We start from the raw sequence: 17,614 nt of genomic DNA, 5'->3' as shown, positions 1-17,614 counted from the left end.
CAAAATATTTCATTTACTTATTTTCTAATGATCCACTGACTATTCTCCATCAAAAATTAATCAATGATACCTTCTCATTCTTAATATATAAATTCATGAATTACAAATTAATTCCTAATACCTTTCACTGTCAAGAATGGTTAAAAAGAAAAACACAACAAGTGAAAGTCCAGTTGTACACTAATATCTTTAATTACAGTGCATTTCTGTCAAATTAAAAAATTAAAAAAGACATTTATGTTAAGAATCACACTATCAGACATATTTCACTAAGAGATTCACATACAGTTTTTGACCCCAAGCAAACAGTGTCTATCAAATTAGAGATTAATCAGAATGAAGAGAAAATAAAGATAAATAATAGTACATCAACTCTTAACATTGCTTCAATAATGACCATGTGAGTGGACATGACAGTTGTTTACAAGAACTTAAATGGGTGTCTCTGTAGACCATAAAGGCACCAGGGGCAAATCTGAGGAAACCTATACATGAAATAGAAAGCTCATACAAATGATTTTTTTTTTAACATGCTACACTCTCATGAGACACTCATAGTTGTTCAGAAGCACAAATGCAGAGGTAATAAAAAGATTCCACCAAAATTCATAACTGATTTTGTTAGACATCAAGTTATTAGCTGCTTAAACGAGGTTGTTGTTGTTTATTTAGTGGTGGTTAGATTAACGGTTCACATGCACTTTAGCAAGACCCTTAAACACAATATGAAATGTATTTTTGCTAACCAAAACCTGAGCCACACGAAGAGTTCTCTCAAACACAAAAACGCTTACGTTTTGTATCAGGAGTCTGACACGAGCTTCTTTGTATAGCTGGACATCACACCTATGGCTCCTAACATATCCTGACAGTAAAGCTTGAGGTCATGTCAACTTTTGCCGAAGTAAAAACAGTGTAATCGTTTTTGGCTTCTCTTCCCCTAAATGGTACAATAACGGTAACAGGTAGTGTCCATACAGTTTGATTTCCTGTACTTTGAAACAGTTTGAGACAAACAAAATAGTTTTGTTTACAGTACACGTAAGATATGATATAAGCACAATAACATAATACATGTGCAAGATTCAAATGAGATCTGACCGGTGTTCTTAAAACTTCCCTAGTCCAATGACTCAAACAATAACACCGTGTCTACACCGGATGTGGCGCGGCGCAATGCGACAAGAGAACGCATTATAATTTAAAATTTTGTCCACACCGGACGTGGCGTGACAATCCCATTAGAACAAGCACGTGTCGCGTCGCATTGCACCACGTCCGGTGAAGACACAGTGTAAGGAAAAGAAACGAAAAGAAAGTCTAAAACTACATTGCATAATGGTGCTCAGACAGCTGCCTAATAGCAAGAACACAACTATGTACAAAAAACACGAGTGACGTGTCTGTCTTGGCGTGTTTCCCCCAAAGGGCTTCTGCATATATCAGATGTATACATCAGAAACAAGTGCAGCTTCCGGCAACGTCTGTTTAAAAACGTAAGATTAAAGCAAGTGTTGAGAAGATCTAAGCCAGTACAGTGAGGTGATTATTTCTGGTGTTTCAGTTGGTTGGACAACCAGTCAAGTCCTTCATAGAGGCCATCGCCGCTGGTGGCACACGTGGCTTGAATGTACCAGTTCCTGTGCCGGAGCGAGTGCAGCCCCAGCTTATCCGTGAGTTCGGCAGCGTTCATGGCATTCGGGAGATCCTGTTGGATAAAAATTTGGTCAAATCTGTAAGAAAATGCACCTAGAAAAACGGCTATAGATGACCATGTAAAAGCTGTCGTAACCTGTTTGTTGGCGAACACTAGCAGGACTGCTTCCCTGAGCTCATCTTCGGCCAACATTCTCATGAGTTCCTCTCGTGCCTCATTCACACGCTCTCTGTCATTGCTGTCAACCACAAAGATCAGACCTAGAACGAGATAGAATGGACCAGATTAAGTATTAAAAATCGTTTAGCATTGAGTTTAAATAATACTCATTATATGGTTAATCTGATTTTATGGTTAATTACTGATCTTGGCTATTGATTTTAAATATCATTATAGTGACGGTTCTTCAACATGAAACTAAACCATACTCTCATTTATACATCTTAATCAGAAACAGTAAAAACAGCAATAAAACTAAAAATTAATCTAAAAAAGGTTTATCCCGAGACTTCTGGTAACACTTTGCACTAAAACAAGCCATCTGATTGGAATTCTCTTTTAATATTATACACTGTAAATTGGGTAAAATCTTACCTTGTGTGTTCTGGAAGTAATGACGCCACAACGGTCTAATTTTATCTTGACCGCCAACATCCCAAACGGTGAAACTGATGTTCTTGTACTCCACAGTTTCAACGTTGAAACCTTAAATGGAAAAAAATTATTAAATCTTCACATGCATGCCTCTTTCCACACAATACAGTTTTTAATCACCTACCGATGGTTGGGATTGTGGTTACTATTTCCCCCAACTTCAGCTTGTAAAGAATCGTCGTCTTTCCAGCAGCATCAAGACCCACCATGAGAATTCTCATCTCTTTCTTCCCAAAGACTTTGAAGAGGTTTGCAAAAAGATTGCCCATGTTTGACAGATGTTCTCACTGCTGAAACTGATCAGTAAAAACACCAGAAAAACCAATTTTCTTCTTAACACTAAAAAGTGCAAACTAGTTAAAGCAACACTTTGCAGTTTTTCCGACCTTAAAACAATGTCTCTAAAATTATTTCAGTGGTAGAACAACTCTTAACTAGAAGAATTCTACTCCCGCTGCTACCCAAGCAGCCTCATAGCAGTTACAACTACACTGTGAGTTCTGTGTTTGGGCCGGTACACACATCCCCACCCATCCCCTACCTGCGAAAGAGTGAAATGGTTTCCAAACCATGTTTCTGCATTCGCTGGTTTCATCAGCTTAGTCAACAAATTCATGTGTATTGCGCTGCCCACGGGAAGCTTATACAGCAGTGGTTCTCAACTCTGGCCCGCGAGATCCACTTTCCTGCCGAGTTTAGCCCCAACTCTGATAAAACACCTGAAGAGGCTAATCAGTGACTTCAGGAACAGACGCGTTCAACTTAATGTTGGGCTGCGCAGATTGTTTGGCATTTCGCATTAAAGTACCGCGAGAGCGATTCAAATGCCTACCGAGCAATCTGCAATTGAATCGCGGTACTTAAATGTCATACGATGATAGATTTACGCAGAGCCGCATTAAGTTGAACGCATCTATTCCTAAAGACGCTGATAGCTTGTTCAGGTGTTTTATATCAGAGTTGGGGCTAAACTCAGCAGGAAAATGGATCTCGAGGGCCAGAGTTGAGAACCACTGTTATACAGCAACATTATTACGACACTTGTAACAGACAATTGCGCTTATCAACCACATGGGGAGCCGTCAGCAAAAGTTCTACAGTGTTGCTTTAAAGTGACAATTCACCCCAAAATGAAAACGGTATGACTTTCCTTTTTTCTGCAGAACAGAAAAAATATATTTTGAAGACTGTTGTTAACTGGCACCCAGTGAATAGAAGCAATAGAAGTTAATGGTTGCCGGCACTGTTTGTTTACCAACTTTCTTCACAATATCTTAAAAAGTCATACAGGTTTAAACTACAGAATTTTCATTGTTTGGGTTAACTATCACTTTAAGCTAATGAGTCAATATATTGGCAAAACAAGTTTAGCTGGTAAATGATCGGTTAAATGCCAAGATATATAGGCCTAATTCTCCATGTGAATAACACACTGGCACTGTTTAAATAGATAAAACTGTATAAAGCATTATTACAAGATAACCAACATTGAAACGTAAATAATGTAGAAAGATAACAAACGTGGATAGGTTTATGATACATCTGTATAACATTACAATATTACTATTTTAAATAATGTCTTAAGTCTCTGAAATCTGAATAAAACTCCATAATAACAACTGAGCAAAGTGGGGTGTTAGGTCGTATATGCTAAATAATCGATATGACACTACTATTTAACGATAAAGTTGATTGAAGCCACTAAATTGCTGTTTCCTTTGTCACACACACACAAATAGCTGAGCAGCTTTAATTAAACTTCACTCCGACAATCTCGGGCGAATCTTTATGTCGAGGGACATGTTATTAACGAATGTATAAACGCTTGTCATGCTTGCGATAACACTTAAAAGACATCTATTCGTGTCGAAGTTAAACAAGTTTTTTATATACTTACAGTCTATAAGTTTCCTCTTCAACTACAAGGCGTCTCCTTCCTCAAGATGGCGGATTTCCGGCCACGTCAGTGCGTACGCGTCACTTCCGTCAGAGAGCGCGAAAGGTAGCAGAGAACTCTGTAGGTCAGGTTTGGTATTACACGGTATGAATGCTTGAACTGTATTTTGACGAATTTACGGCATTTATATCAGTGTTCGCACGTTTTTGGATTAAACGACAGGGTTGTGTTTATTCCGGTAATTCCGAGCATACACTTATCAAGTTTTAGACATGTACCCTGCCATCTTAAACATGTTGCGTGGTAATATCAGGGCGAGTATTTTAACTCGCCATTAGCTCAAATACGTTAGATTCTTGTCCACCAGATGTTGTAAGCAAGCTCATAATATTCCACTCCTTGCATCGTATGCATACAAAGACACATATTCCTTTGCTTAGAGTAGCATCAGAGTATGTTAAAAGCAGACTTGTCTTTTCATGAGGTGTTTCTCAAAGGCGGGTTAACAGCTGTTACACATGTGGGGGTGGAGGTTGGAGACCTCAGCTTTTGCTCTCCTCCAGGCTGGCACAGAAATATTAACACTGCAATGAAGCAGCACAATGCATCTTGTGTACGTGCTGATGGCAGGTGCACGCGGATGCTGAAGACTGCTGCAAGATGGAACTAGAACTTGAGATCAAACCTTCTAGTTCTGGATCATTAGCTCTTAATTTATGAAAATGCAACCTATACATTTCTGTAGGAACGATTGCCTTGTTTAGATAAGTTCAGAAAGAGATTCCCAATGCAAATATAAAGTCGTTATTTGTAGTTTTTCAATGGGTTGTGGCAGTATTTAATAATGAAAAATGTAAGCCCAATATATACATTTTGCTATCATAAAAGGGCATAATTAGATTAAAATAAAATTTACATTGTACAAAATGAATTGAATTAGCCTATTGTTTTTAATCAATACAACAATGTAAACATATAATTGTGGTGAAAGTAAGTACACGTTTACCCCATGTCTATTTCTAAAGAAGTTATTTTTGTGTCGTTGTAGTTATTTCATTATAATTTCAACCAAATGCATCTATGTTGAGCAGTTACACTGTTTTTGCAGTGGGTATGTATGGAGCAGTAAATTAACCAGTCCACCAGAGGGGGCAGCATAGCGAGATCACGGCAGGTGCTGTATGAAAATAATGCAGAAATGAACATAACGACGTGACATCTGCAACATTACAGTGAGTAGCCCCATTTAAGTGTTTAAAAGTGTATGGTTTTCATATATAACGGCTATGTATGATACCGTTTTTAAACTATTCTCTCAAATTTAACATGGCCAACATTCATCTTTATTTTTGGAAACAAGTAATTCTACTGTAGTTGTTTATCTGAGTTTTTACAAGATTTTGAGTGCAGCTAAACAATTGGTTACCACTAAAAGTATTAATTTAAGAGTACTATTTTGAGTTCATGCACCAATTAAATGCATTTTCAAGATCGAGTTATGTGCACATCAAGTATTTTAAATATTAAAACACGAAAAGAAGCATAACAGTATATGTATTAATAATAACAACATGTACAAAAATATTGGCTTTCTAGAAAGTGTAATAAGTAAACCATCAATAAAACAGGAATAATGGCAGGACGCTTCAGTGGTAAAATTAGATCCATTTTACTAGACAAATATTTGTGAGGGACAGCATTTTGTAATGTCATGAAAACAGACAGTGTTAAACCAAGCCAATATCCTGGAGCCATATTAATAAAAGCACTTAACAGGATCAAGCGAACCGGATCCAACAGCAACAAAGTCCTGTGAAAGAGGAATGGAACGTACTGGAATAAGTGACAATAGCATCTGCATCCACCTCCCACAGTTCAACAGCAGCAGATGAGGTGAGATCTTGACAGGTTTACTTTCAGCAAAACACCTGCATGCTTTGTGTCAAATCCACACTGAAGTCGCATTGCTGCTTCTTTAGCAACAAAGAAAACTAAAGCCACAGGATTCACTGTTATGGTAACAGTATGTAAGACATTTACGTGTCGTCATAATTGTGTGTTGAAGCACATTTGTATACTATCCACAAAGAACCTTCGCAGATACCAAACATAACTTTGCAATCAAACTGAACACTCTCTGAAAAAAAACCATCTACAAAATTGTTGCAAAATATACATAAAACAATCTTGTCAGTACTGGTATTAACAGCAACAACAACAAAAAAATTTTCATCCTTTTTTTACAATCACAGAAAAATATCACCATACTGCATATTGCTCCTCAGATTAAGACACATGAGATTTGCTCCCGTTTAATCTCATAAATATTTTGTGATTATCTTCCTGTTTAGTAAATTTATTGAAAGCATTCACTGAATTCAGAAAATTCGGGCCACTTTTTGTCATCGAGATGAATACATAACACAATCCCATTTGCCACTCATTCGAATAGATTAATTAGTCGTAGGGACCAACAATGACTAAAGATAAAGGATAAATATGTAGAATGGCAAACAGTTCTGGACGGGCTCATAAATCTGTGCCGCAGGTTTTATTTATAGGGTCATTCACCACAAAAAAGAAGATAATCCCCTTAGATTTGTGTATCGGTAGCATAGAGCGCTGCCTCAATGGAGGAAGACCGCCAAGAGACAAAACAGGCCTCTCAGTAGGAAATGGGGCTTGCAGCTCAGTAGGATACAACCACGTTCCCCTCTGAGACGAGGCCTGAAGAGCAGAATATTGCACAGTGTGAGAACAGTCTGTCCTTCAGCGGGATTGTGGGAGAATGTGTACGCATTGACACAAGCTCGGGGTGCAGAATGCGAGCCTCGCCGGCTTTGTCAATTGAAAACTTTGGTGCAGCAACTCGCCGCCTGGTGCGCTCTGTCATAATAATAATGTGAATGATGACAATAGCAAAAGTGCATCAGTGTTTGTTTCCATTGTAAAGCACTGACGAGGGGCAGGAACGGTGAAACTCGCCTAATCGCATAATGGGAAGAGAGTTAGCGTGTAGCTTTCCGACGAACAACACCAGACAAGGAAGCACCCTCTGTTCTCAGAGTTGGTGCTACAAAAGATCTTTAAGGGCCGCAGGTTAGGAAACAAACAACGTGATGACCACTCCCCCCCTCGCCTTGCTGGCTTCCCGTGTTGGCAGCAGGAGTCGATGGGCACTCTACCCCACGCCTCGCACAGTAGGGGTCAACGTTGAGAGAGGGGCTGGGTAAGGCGAGTATAAATGCGCCTCTCAGTGTCGCCTGCCAATCACCTTTGTGTGGTGATTACTGATAGCCTGAAAGGTCGTTAAGGGGATTTACATCGCATTTTGCGCCACTTCCGCAGTCACGTCAGGAAACGTGCGCGGCCTTCGCAATGTTTCTTTATGTCAACAGATGCCGAGGTTCCTCTCACGACTACGAACCTTTACGTCTGTGCTGCATAACAAATCGTGGTTTTTGAAAAAACTCAAATCAGCTCAATATTTTGAAGTAAGTTTTTAATTGTACTATGGGAAAAATCAATAAAAAAGACCATTTATTGAAACTAAGATAGTACCTTGGTGAGAACCAAGATGGATAGCTCAGTTCTGATAGATGCCAATTCTGTTATCATTTTGTCACCCTCATGTCATTTTAAACCTGTATGTACCTCTGTCTTCTGGGAAACACAAAAGGTGATATTTTCAGAATTGTCTCAGTGGTTTTGTTTCCATAAAATGGACGTCAATGGGTGCCAGTGTTGTTTGGTTACCAACATTCTTCAAAAAATCTTCTTTTGTGTTCTGTAGAAGAAAGAAAGTCACTTTTGGGAGAACTCTCCCTTTAATTGTTGTGATGTCATGAACACAAATTCTGCAATGATATCAGGCCCAACAGCAAACCCTCAACCAGTGTTTCTAAGCCAATAGAAGAGCGTTAAAACAAACCTGTTTCTTGATGGACAACTTTAAAGATTTTCTCAATATTTTGATTTTTTTGTAACCCTCAGATTACAGATTTCCAAATAGTTGTATCTCGGCCAAATATTGTCATATCCTAACAAACATCAATGGGAAGCTTATTTATTTATTAATAGCTTTCAGATGATGTATAAACCTCAATTTCGAAAAATTGACCCTTATGATTAGTTTTGTGGTGCAGGGTCACATACTGTATAACCTTAAAACTACAGAAACGTTCTCTCTCGTCCTGTATGCCTCTATAAAGAAACTTTACCAAGTACAGAAACTTTCTATTGCATACAAGGTTCTTGTAGCAAAAAAGGTTATAAAAAATTCATATTATTATTATTATTTTAAGAGTCTACTACAGTAGGCAAAACGTGTGTACAAAAAATGTTTGACTTTAGGGGTAACTATATATGTAGTAATGAAAAAAGTTTATGATCCCATTTAAATATTGTCTATTGTATCTTATCGTGAAAGGGTGTTTATTTAATAAACACTGTGGTTACTTTACTTTATTAAATTGGTATCAGAAGTAGGTGAAGAGTCAAATATATGAATCAGTGCCACCATGCCTAACATGGTTATTGAAGTGCAGATTTTGAGGTGTGCAAAACAGCTTCTCTTGGCACAGTATCTCTCATTGTACTGAACTGTAAGTCACTATTGCCTCACGGGTTTGTGTCCTCTCAGAACGAAGACTCAGACACGGCAGCCAAATTCCCCTAATGGGGTTAAAGGGAGTTTAAGCATCTAAAGAACCTCTCAAAGCGTCAGATCGCTCTAAGGTGGTCCAGGCGTGTCTCCTCACTGCATTTCACATCACACCAGTGTCTCTTTTGATATGATCAAATCCCTAGAGAGAGGCTTTTCTCCTTGATGGGCATAATTTCTTTAATTATATTTAATCCTAGGTTTGTGGCAGAGTTAGCCTATTGATTGTGAAGCATGCGTCACTTTTGACAGCTCAGGAACATGGTAACGCAATCGTACGAGTTTCGCCTGTGCCACAAAGAGGCTTACTGTAAAGCCTCCTGTTGTTTTTATCGGAATCTAAACGGAGCGCAAATAAATGAGGACGTATGATAATGGAACGATTCATATTTGTGTTAATGTGACGTCTTGTCTGCACGCCAACACCTGTGGTAACTTCCAAGCAGAAGACCTTTGGCATTTCTTCTCTCGTGCTGCTGCAGAGCGCACCTGTCCTCCTCAGGGCTAAATAAAATACCTCAGTACCTGGCAGGCGGCAACAACCACTCATTGCAGTCTGACACGACAGTGCGGTAACGTCTCAGGAGACTCGTCATTTTGCTTTATTAAGCCCCTCTAAAAGGCGGTTTGACACACTGCGTGAGGGGTCAAAGGTGTCAGACCAGTATGAATGAGAAGCGCTATTCTAGTTAGCGCACAGATTACAGCAGAGACTGAGCAACGTAATTACAAGGGCTGCTTCCACCATTAAAGGCCTTTTGAGGGACTTCTTATGTGTGTGTGTGTTTTTGAACTGGTGGAATGTAGGTCCAGACAGTGGTTGAAAGATATATATATATTTATATGCACTCAAATCTGCATGAAATGCACCATCAGTGATGTTCGGAAGCAGCAAAATCATTTGGAGGTTCACAGGAATGTGTATGCATGCCGCAACGGATTCGAGATTGGGTCTTTGCACACGGTAACCCGAAATTAATCCTCAGTTTTAACTTGTTCCTCTGGAATACACTGCTACATCTGGGGCTGGATCTCCGACAAATTATTTTCTTTTTTTTAATCTCAATTTTGTTGCATATAAGATTTTTTAAACAACAAAAAAAACTTCAAGATCAAAATCTTAAAGTCCTGAACTTCAGGCTACAACTATACAGACTTTGAACCTGTTCTGCCCTAACTGACACCTAACCTTCTAACTTGTGGCCTAAATAACCTTTACATTTTAAGACTTTTTAAAATAGCAGACAAAGCTTTGTCAAACGCAAAAACTTAATTTAACCTAACTTAATTGTTCTCCAACGGTAAATACAGTTCAAGTATGAAACAGGAGTAAATCCTATATTTTATTACTTCAGATTGTGCATAGATCACACATTTAAAAACGGACATTTGCACTTTTTATTCTTCTACTTCATTTACCCATTGACAGAACATAACACAACATTTTTAGATCATTACAAATTGCACGGCCATGTGAAAGCAGTCTGGCTGAAGTAAAGACTCAAAGCATTGTGAGGTCTCAAATCCTGGTTAAGACTCTCCATTTTTGAAGCTAAAATGGATAACACCAAGAATCTTTTATCCTTTTATCCCGTTCAGATCCTTTAATCCTGTGGCCATTTCAGTTTTCTGCTGTTGTTTCTATTCAATGCAAACAGCACTTGTTTGGTAGTCCAGCTCTGGAATGTATCTGTGCCGTCCATGAGAAGCACAGACACTTAAGAAAGAAGAACAGCTGACGGAGCCAAAAACAAAATTAGATCTCTTTGAGTCTTTTAATGAATTGGAATTAAACATTCACATTTGGATGGAGCAACAAAACTCTTCAGGATGCTGCATGTGAGTGAGATAAAATATTTTAAATAAAAATCACAAATATCAGATGTTGTAGTTCAACCAACTTAAATAAAAAAATTGTGGTCTTCATTTTTTTTATTGTACAAAATGGATTTATTCAATTAAAATCGTTGAACCATGATTATGCAATAAGAACAAATGTGCATTTTTTTCTCTTTATTAATCCCAATTTAACCCCTAATTTGAACCTCCCAATACACAAATTATTTACTGTCTATTTACCCTGCGCTCCATGGCAGCTCTTTAGTGCTCGGTGGTCAGCGTGGGGGGTTGAGCGGGTGCTGGGCAAGCCGGCACCAATAAAAACAGCACTAAAATGCAATTACAGTGCTGTGAAAAATGGCCAAGTTTAGCAATTTGCCCGGGTTAAAGCAAGGAGATTGCAAGTCTGAGGCCACTTGGAATTCTGTGCCTGCCCTGTGTGGGAAAAACAGTGGGACGGCGAGCAGCGGCCTTTGTGCGGTAATTACTGGAACTAGCCGTGGACAGCAGCAGCGGGCTTCACTAATGATAACCCCTCTCCTCCACCCCATCCCTCCCTCCCTGCGGTCACCTTGTCATTGATATACTTATGCTGATATAAGAACACTTCACTGCAGGGTGAGGAGCATAGTTGTGGGCTCCATGCGATGGATTTGTGCTGAAAAGTGAATGAATTAACCTCACTTCCATATTATACTATCCCAATCTATATTCATCGGAATTGAGTTATATAACTTATAATAATTGTATATACAGTATTGTAAATACTAAATACTTAGATCACATTTTTAGATTCATGCAGGCATTTATCCTGAAAAGTCATGTATCATTTATTGTTGATCTCTATTAGTGGCAATATTTCAAAGATAAATGTGGTGTTACAAAGATTCTGTTGGAGCTGATCAGAACCGCTGCAGTTTTTTCACACGCATCTTTAGTGGCCAAAGTAAGAAGTGCAATAACAGCAATGCACAAAGCAGACAACTATTGTTAATGGTACATTTAGGGGTTTGCAGCTCAGGCTTCTTTAGACTGATTCCAAATGGAGCAGGCAGTCAAAACATGACACGTTATTGAAAAAAACTTGTTGGCGTCCAACATACTCATTAGATACTGTTCATAGTCATTCATCCAACGCCACAGTAAGCTATAGCTGAAACCTCCCACAACACCCGCCCACTGAAGCTAAAATATCACTTATTTAGGCTTGTAAGAAAAAAAAGTCTTAAGTAATTTAAACTTTTACATATTGTGTTTAGTTTTATACAGTATTTTAAATTGTATTATCATTCTTGATGCTTTCCGGGACAAATATTACACTGCTCATGAAAAACCTTGTCCTTTTTTTTCTGAATTTTAAACGATTCTGTGCTTCAGATCATGTTTTGATTTATTTCAAAACTCATTGATTTGGTTCAAGGCTTAGAATTTAGAATCCCCCCATCCCTTTGAAGAAAAGGAGTGGCAAAAATACTTGCATAACCATGCTATTGCTTTGGTGAACAGTAAAGATAACTTTAAGATACCTCAAACAATGCAATTTTTGTATTTATATTCAGTGCATTAAATAAACAGAATCTACTCTATTCTGTAAAGTACAAAGGTGAATCTAATGAAAACGTCCAGGTTTTCGTATGTTGATTCTTTATGCATGTAGCTCTTATTTTTTATTCTATTTTTGTGTCTCTTCTTTATTGTTTGTGCAAAAGCTTAGCACTGTGCTAAATTTTCAAGCAAAAAATGTAAAGTAGTCCTTGAAGGGATACTTTACCCAAAAATGAAAATTCTGTCATCATTTACTCACCTTCGAGTTGTTCCAAATCTGTATAGATTTCTTTGGAAGATATTTGGAAGAATACCTATAACCAGACAGGTTTTGCCCCCCATTGACTCCCATATAGGAAAAAATACAATGGTAGTCAAAAGTGCCCCAGAACTGTTTGCTGTCCTACATTCTTCAAAATGTCTTCTTTTGTGTTCAACAGAACAAAAAAAATGATAAAGTTATTTTTCCTACTATATGGGACTCAATGGGGGGCAAGATCTGCTTGGTTATAAGCATTCTTCCAAATATCTTTCTCTGTGTTCATCAGAACAAAGAAATCTATACAGATTTGGAGCAACTCGAAGGTGACTAAATGATGACAATTTTCATTTTTGGGTGAAGTATCCCTTTAATACAGCAAAACTAAGGGCTTTTATCCTTTTATCCTAAGAATAATTTCTTCAGGGATTAATTCTTCATGACAGATTCAGTGAATTCGATCCATTAATGAATAGATGTTTCTTAATGTTTTTTTTTGTACTATACAATATTTTGTTAATATGATTAAAATGCTACCCGGGAGGCGCTAAACTTCACTCCCTTTAACTGTACCACATTATTGACCTCTCACATATCACTGGCACCTCCTTGTGCAGATTTTGTTGTCCTTCAAGAGTCCAGCTGAAACCCATCATGCTGTTAACTGCGGTATTACCCCGTATACCTCTGGAATCTTCAGACATCAAAAGACGGTCACGTGCGAAAACAAGGACTGTTTGAACAGAGGTGTGACTTTTGTATCTCCTCCAGCTCCACCTAACCACCTAATCTCTTAACGTTCGCCCAAGAGGGTGTCTGTCCGTCCACCTTGTGTACCTCCTCTGATGCAGGCAAGATCCCCTGCATTCAGATGCATTGAGATGATGTTGTAAAAGTCTGCCGAAGCTTGGGTCTTCAGGACGAAAAGTAGGAGCATAAAGACAGTAGAGGTGGAGGTCACTGATTGCAATTATAGTCCATTGTCTCCTATTTATATGGTTATTGGGCGGTACCTTTTCAACTGTGTCAAAGTTCTCACACTCTTCGAGTAGAGCTGACAAGTCTTCTACAGGCAATTACCTGCTAACTAGGTTGCTCTCACCTTGGTGACAAGCTTGTTAGGTGGGTTTTTGCTCTGTGAAAGCAGACAATTTCCCTACGCCTGAGGGTGAGGCGCTTGGCTACCGGCATTTCCGGCTCGTTTGCGAATCTGCCCCTTTTTCTGGTTTCTCTCTGTCTGTGGTGGGAGACAGAAACAAAGGGCCTAGCAAGACGTAAAGGAGTAAATGCATGTAGCATCCACACTTTCCCACTTTTACTAATATTTTTGTGTTTTTCTGAATATTTTATGTATGTTTGGGATTGAATACTACCTATTATTCTGACAGAAACAAGCATGCAGTATCTAGACTATAATATACACTTGTATATTTCAAAATATGGCGTATAACATCAAAGCAAATGGATTTTAATGCCACATACCACAATGCAATTCACTTATTTGATCGTCAATTTCTAGTGTGATAAATGAAGCAGAAGCAACATCAGCTATGAATTTCTCTTTCTTAACCTTTGTATGTTGCTTGTGTGTTGGACCTGTTTTCAATGTTTACTAAAACTATGTCATTATTTGTTTTTATGCAAGATTCTTTTCATCACATTTTTTACAAAAAGAAACGTTTTAATGTGATTAAGCAGAGGTAAATAACAAATATTAACCCTATGTTGTCTGTGTTGTTTGTAACTGGAATAAAGGAAACTAAGTTAGTGCCCTAACCATTGGCTGAGTAAAAAAACATTAAAAAGACATTTTCAAGATATTTAAACAGTATTTTTTTGGGAGTGACCTAGAATTAATTAAAAGCTGATGTCTGTATCAAAAAGACAGTTTGCTTCATTACCGTAAAAGGGACCACTCCTTTCAGCCTCAATATTGAGCATTGAGGTTTTTTCCATCTACAGCTGCAGAAAAAATTAAGAGACCATTTCAGAATGAATTTCTTTTTTTTTCTCTAAATTTACTAACAATATGCATTTGTTTAGGTAAAAAAAAATGTTTTCATTCTGTGAACTAGTAGCAATATTTCTGCCAAATTAAAAAAAATATTGTTTCTATTTGCATTTATTTGCAGAAAATGACAACTGGAGAAACAGGTCAAAATAACAGAGAAGATTTTTTCAGACCTCAAATACAGCAAAGAAAACAAGTTCATATTCACTTTTAAGCAATACAACAGTCATGTTTGTACATGTATACGTTCAAAAATATTTTAACCTTGATTTTTTTATCACAGTTTTCATGTGTCTTGTCATGCTGTCAGTTTTTTGCATTGCTGTTGGACTGTCACGCTTGAGGTTTGATTTTGTTGAAATTCACTTGACTGGAATGGCCACAATACATTTACAAAAGCTGATTAAATGAACATTTGAAATGGTCTCTTAATTTTTTCCACAGCTGTATATCCTGGTCTATCTTTGTTATGTGACAATAACAGAGGTGGGTAGTAACGCGCTACATTTACTTCGTTACATTTACTTGAGTAACATTTTGGAAAATATGTACTTTTTAAGTAAAATTAAAAGTGTGTACTTTTACTCTTACTTGAGTAAATTTCTAATAGAAAATCTGTACTTTTACTTCATTACATAACTTACATTGCGTGACGTTCCTTCGTTCCTTCATTTTAAAATATGCTTTTTAAAACGCGTTGTTTATTTCAAGGTTGTCGTCTCTTTTTACGGGCATTCCCGAGTGATCGATTCTTTTGAGTCGATTCTTTTGAAAGCATTAATTGACCAATGGGCAAAACCATTTGAATAGGCTAATGAATCAGTTCAAATGATTTGTTCAGTTCGCAGCACGATCTGAATCATCTGAAGCAGGATTACTCACTCCTCGTAGCGCGAAATTTAAGAACACGCAGAACACAAAGAGCGTTGGATGAAGTGGATATTAATCTATATCTATACAATCAAAACTGCAAACGTGTCATATTGTTTGCTAGCAATGATAAATGCCCGCCATATGCGCGCACCCGCGCGACCTGTTCGTCAGACACCGCAACATGCGCGTTACCTGTCAGACACAGAGACGTGGGCTTGCAGATATATACATTTGAAGAACAGAAGGAAGAAAACTTGTTGATGGGCGTGTGGTTCACTGTTTACTGTTTGTTTACAAGTAAGAGCGTTTCACAACACACACGTGACACAACACGAGAAAACATGAGCTTTGTTCAAAAATGTGTATTTCATTTAAGAGAGCACTGCAGATGTTCTAGATCATCTTAGGAAATGCTCTGAGTTTAGTTCATGCTTTAGTTTGACATGGTCTATTATTCTAAATAAGTTGTGTAAACTACATTGACATCAGGACTAGATGAAATTTACAGAAATGCTAGTCTCTTCTGTGTTTGTCTGTTCTTTAGTCTCTCTAGTATATTGCAAAGATATCTGCTTATGATAATTAAAAATATTGATTAAAATGTAATATTAAAATATTGGCGTTAATATTAATTTTATGTAGTAGGCCTATATAAGTAACTAGCTACTTGAGTAGTTTTTTCATTGCATACTTTTTTACTTTTACTCAAGTAAATTTTAAAATAGTGACTTTTACTTTTACTTGAGTAACAATTTCTCTAGTTACTTGTACTTTTACTTGAGTAAAGATTTTGGCTACTCTACCCACCTCTGGACAATAATGTAGCAATTTGTACTATTGCAAACTGCATTGTGTTTTACACACTATCTGGGCAGTAAAACATATAGTGCAAAATAGGCCCATGCATTCCTTCTGAACCCATGCCAGATATCAGAAATTATACTGATTTTAGCCAAAGAGGTGTTGAAATTGAGTCACCTAGGAGACTCAGGATATTTTCTAGGAATGATAACCCTCTGTGATTGGCGTACTCTAGTCTCCTTGGTGATTTTAAGAACATTAGAACTTAATTACTCTGGGTCTTTGGATTAATATACTTTTGTAGGTAAGGAGGTCATTTGATTGACAAGCGAGGGAATAAGGTGGGATATTTATGAGACCTCAATGACAAGACCCCGAATGACCGCTACCCACCATCTGCTCACGAGGGGGCCGTGTGTGTCAATATTTTTTCAAATGGTGGGGAAAGGCGATAATGAGACCTAGCTTCTGGCGGGGACATTGTGACAGGAAGAATGAGTTATCAGGGGTCCTTGCTTAGCCCCTGGTATTGGTGGGACCTATTCACTTTGGCCTATAATCTGCACTAGGGGCCGATCAGTGCTGCAGTTTTATCACCACAGAGAATTTTGGCCCTTATTGTCTCCGGAAGAACTAAGCTGGCTCCTGAGCGATCTCAAAAGAATCAAATTATTATGAAGGATTTTTTTCTCCTTTCCTTTTTGCTCGCACCCAAATCAAGAAAGAATGATGCTATTGTGTTCCGTGTGGATCATTCCCAGCTCTTAATTGTAGACAAGACTGACAACTAGCCCAAGTTTTAATCTGGTCTATTTATTGGATGGTTTGCTTTTCTTTGCGAGATGCTGAATCACTAGGGGACAGATTCTGATGCTATAATGACCTCTAAGCTCTTTATAGGCCTGTACATGGTCTTAATTTATTCAATGTTAGTTAAAGATATCCTGCTGTGACAATAATGCTATTGCCTTTCACTGTGATTTATTCACAGGTAATCCAAGCGCTTCTCAACATCACAGTTTGAGAGGACATTCCTAGTATGTTAGGGTCTTTGGTGTCAAACTAAAATATGCAATATGAGATGCAGTTTTGCAAAGGATTTTTTTTAATCTCATGTTTGTTTACTGTATGTGTGGCATGCCGTCGATTACCAAACATAACAATTTTGACACATGTGTAAGCGAATGGGGTAGGTATATGTTTAAAGGAAACACACCTATAATGAAAGCGTAGAAGGCAAGCATTTAAGGCAAAAATGCAGAGCTCATATTTTTGTCAAAACACTAGTACGTGGATACTAAACCAAAGTAATGTTAGTTGTTGTTGGCGATCAGAAATCTCTACGTTTTCTACGCAACCACTCCCCAACATTCCTGGAAAGCTATTGTATAAAAAATCTGAAAGATATAATTGCA

At 37.8% G+C, this 17,614-nt stretch overlaps 1 protein-coding gene and 1 long non-coding RNA gene across 2 annotated transcripts in view; one reads left to right on the top strand and one right to left on the bottom strand.

Moving 5' to 3' along the window:
* Positions 1–168: 168 nt before the first annotated feature.
* arf1 (ADP-ribosylation factor 1) lies at positions 169–4,302 on the bottom strand. Its single transcript, XM_057334357.1, has 5 exons — positions 4,209–4,302; positions 2,436–2,607; positions 2,252–2,362; positions 1,793–1,917; positions 169–1,708 (listed from the first exon to the last, which is right to left on the bottom strand). The coding sequence occupies exons 2-5, from the start codon at positions 2,578–2,580 to the stop codon at positions 1,547–1,549; spliced, it is 543 nt and encodes a 180-aa protein (XP_057190340.1). The 5' UTR covers positions 2,581–2,607; positions 4,209–4,302; the 3' UTR covers positions 169–1,546.
* A 1,028-nt stretch (positions 4,303–5,330) lies between these two features.
* The window catches only part of LOC130554596 (uncharacterized), a 26,739-nt gene continuing 14,455 nt past the window's right edge, over positions 5,331–17,614 (top strand). The window contains exons 1-2 of the long non-coding RNA XR_008962999.1: positions 5,331–5,440; positions 5,985–6,101. This is a non-coding gene — a long non-coding RNA (uncharacterized LOC130554596). The remainder of the gene's footprint in view (positions 5,441–5,984; positions 6,102–17,614) is intronic.

Source organism: Triplophysa rosa, linkage group LG5 (genome assembly GCF_024868665.1).
Source record: "Triplophysa rosa linkage group LG5, Trosa_1v2, whole genome shotgun sequence".
In the NCBI taxonomy this organism is placed as follows: domain Eukaryota; kingdom Metazoa; phylum Chordata; class Actinopteri; order Cypriniformes; family Nemacheilidae; genus Triplophysa; species Triplophysa rosa.
This window is presented reverse-complemented; position numbering and strand designations above follow the sequence as displayed.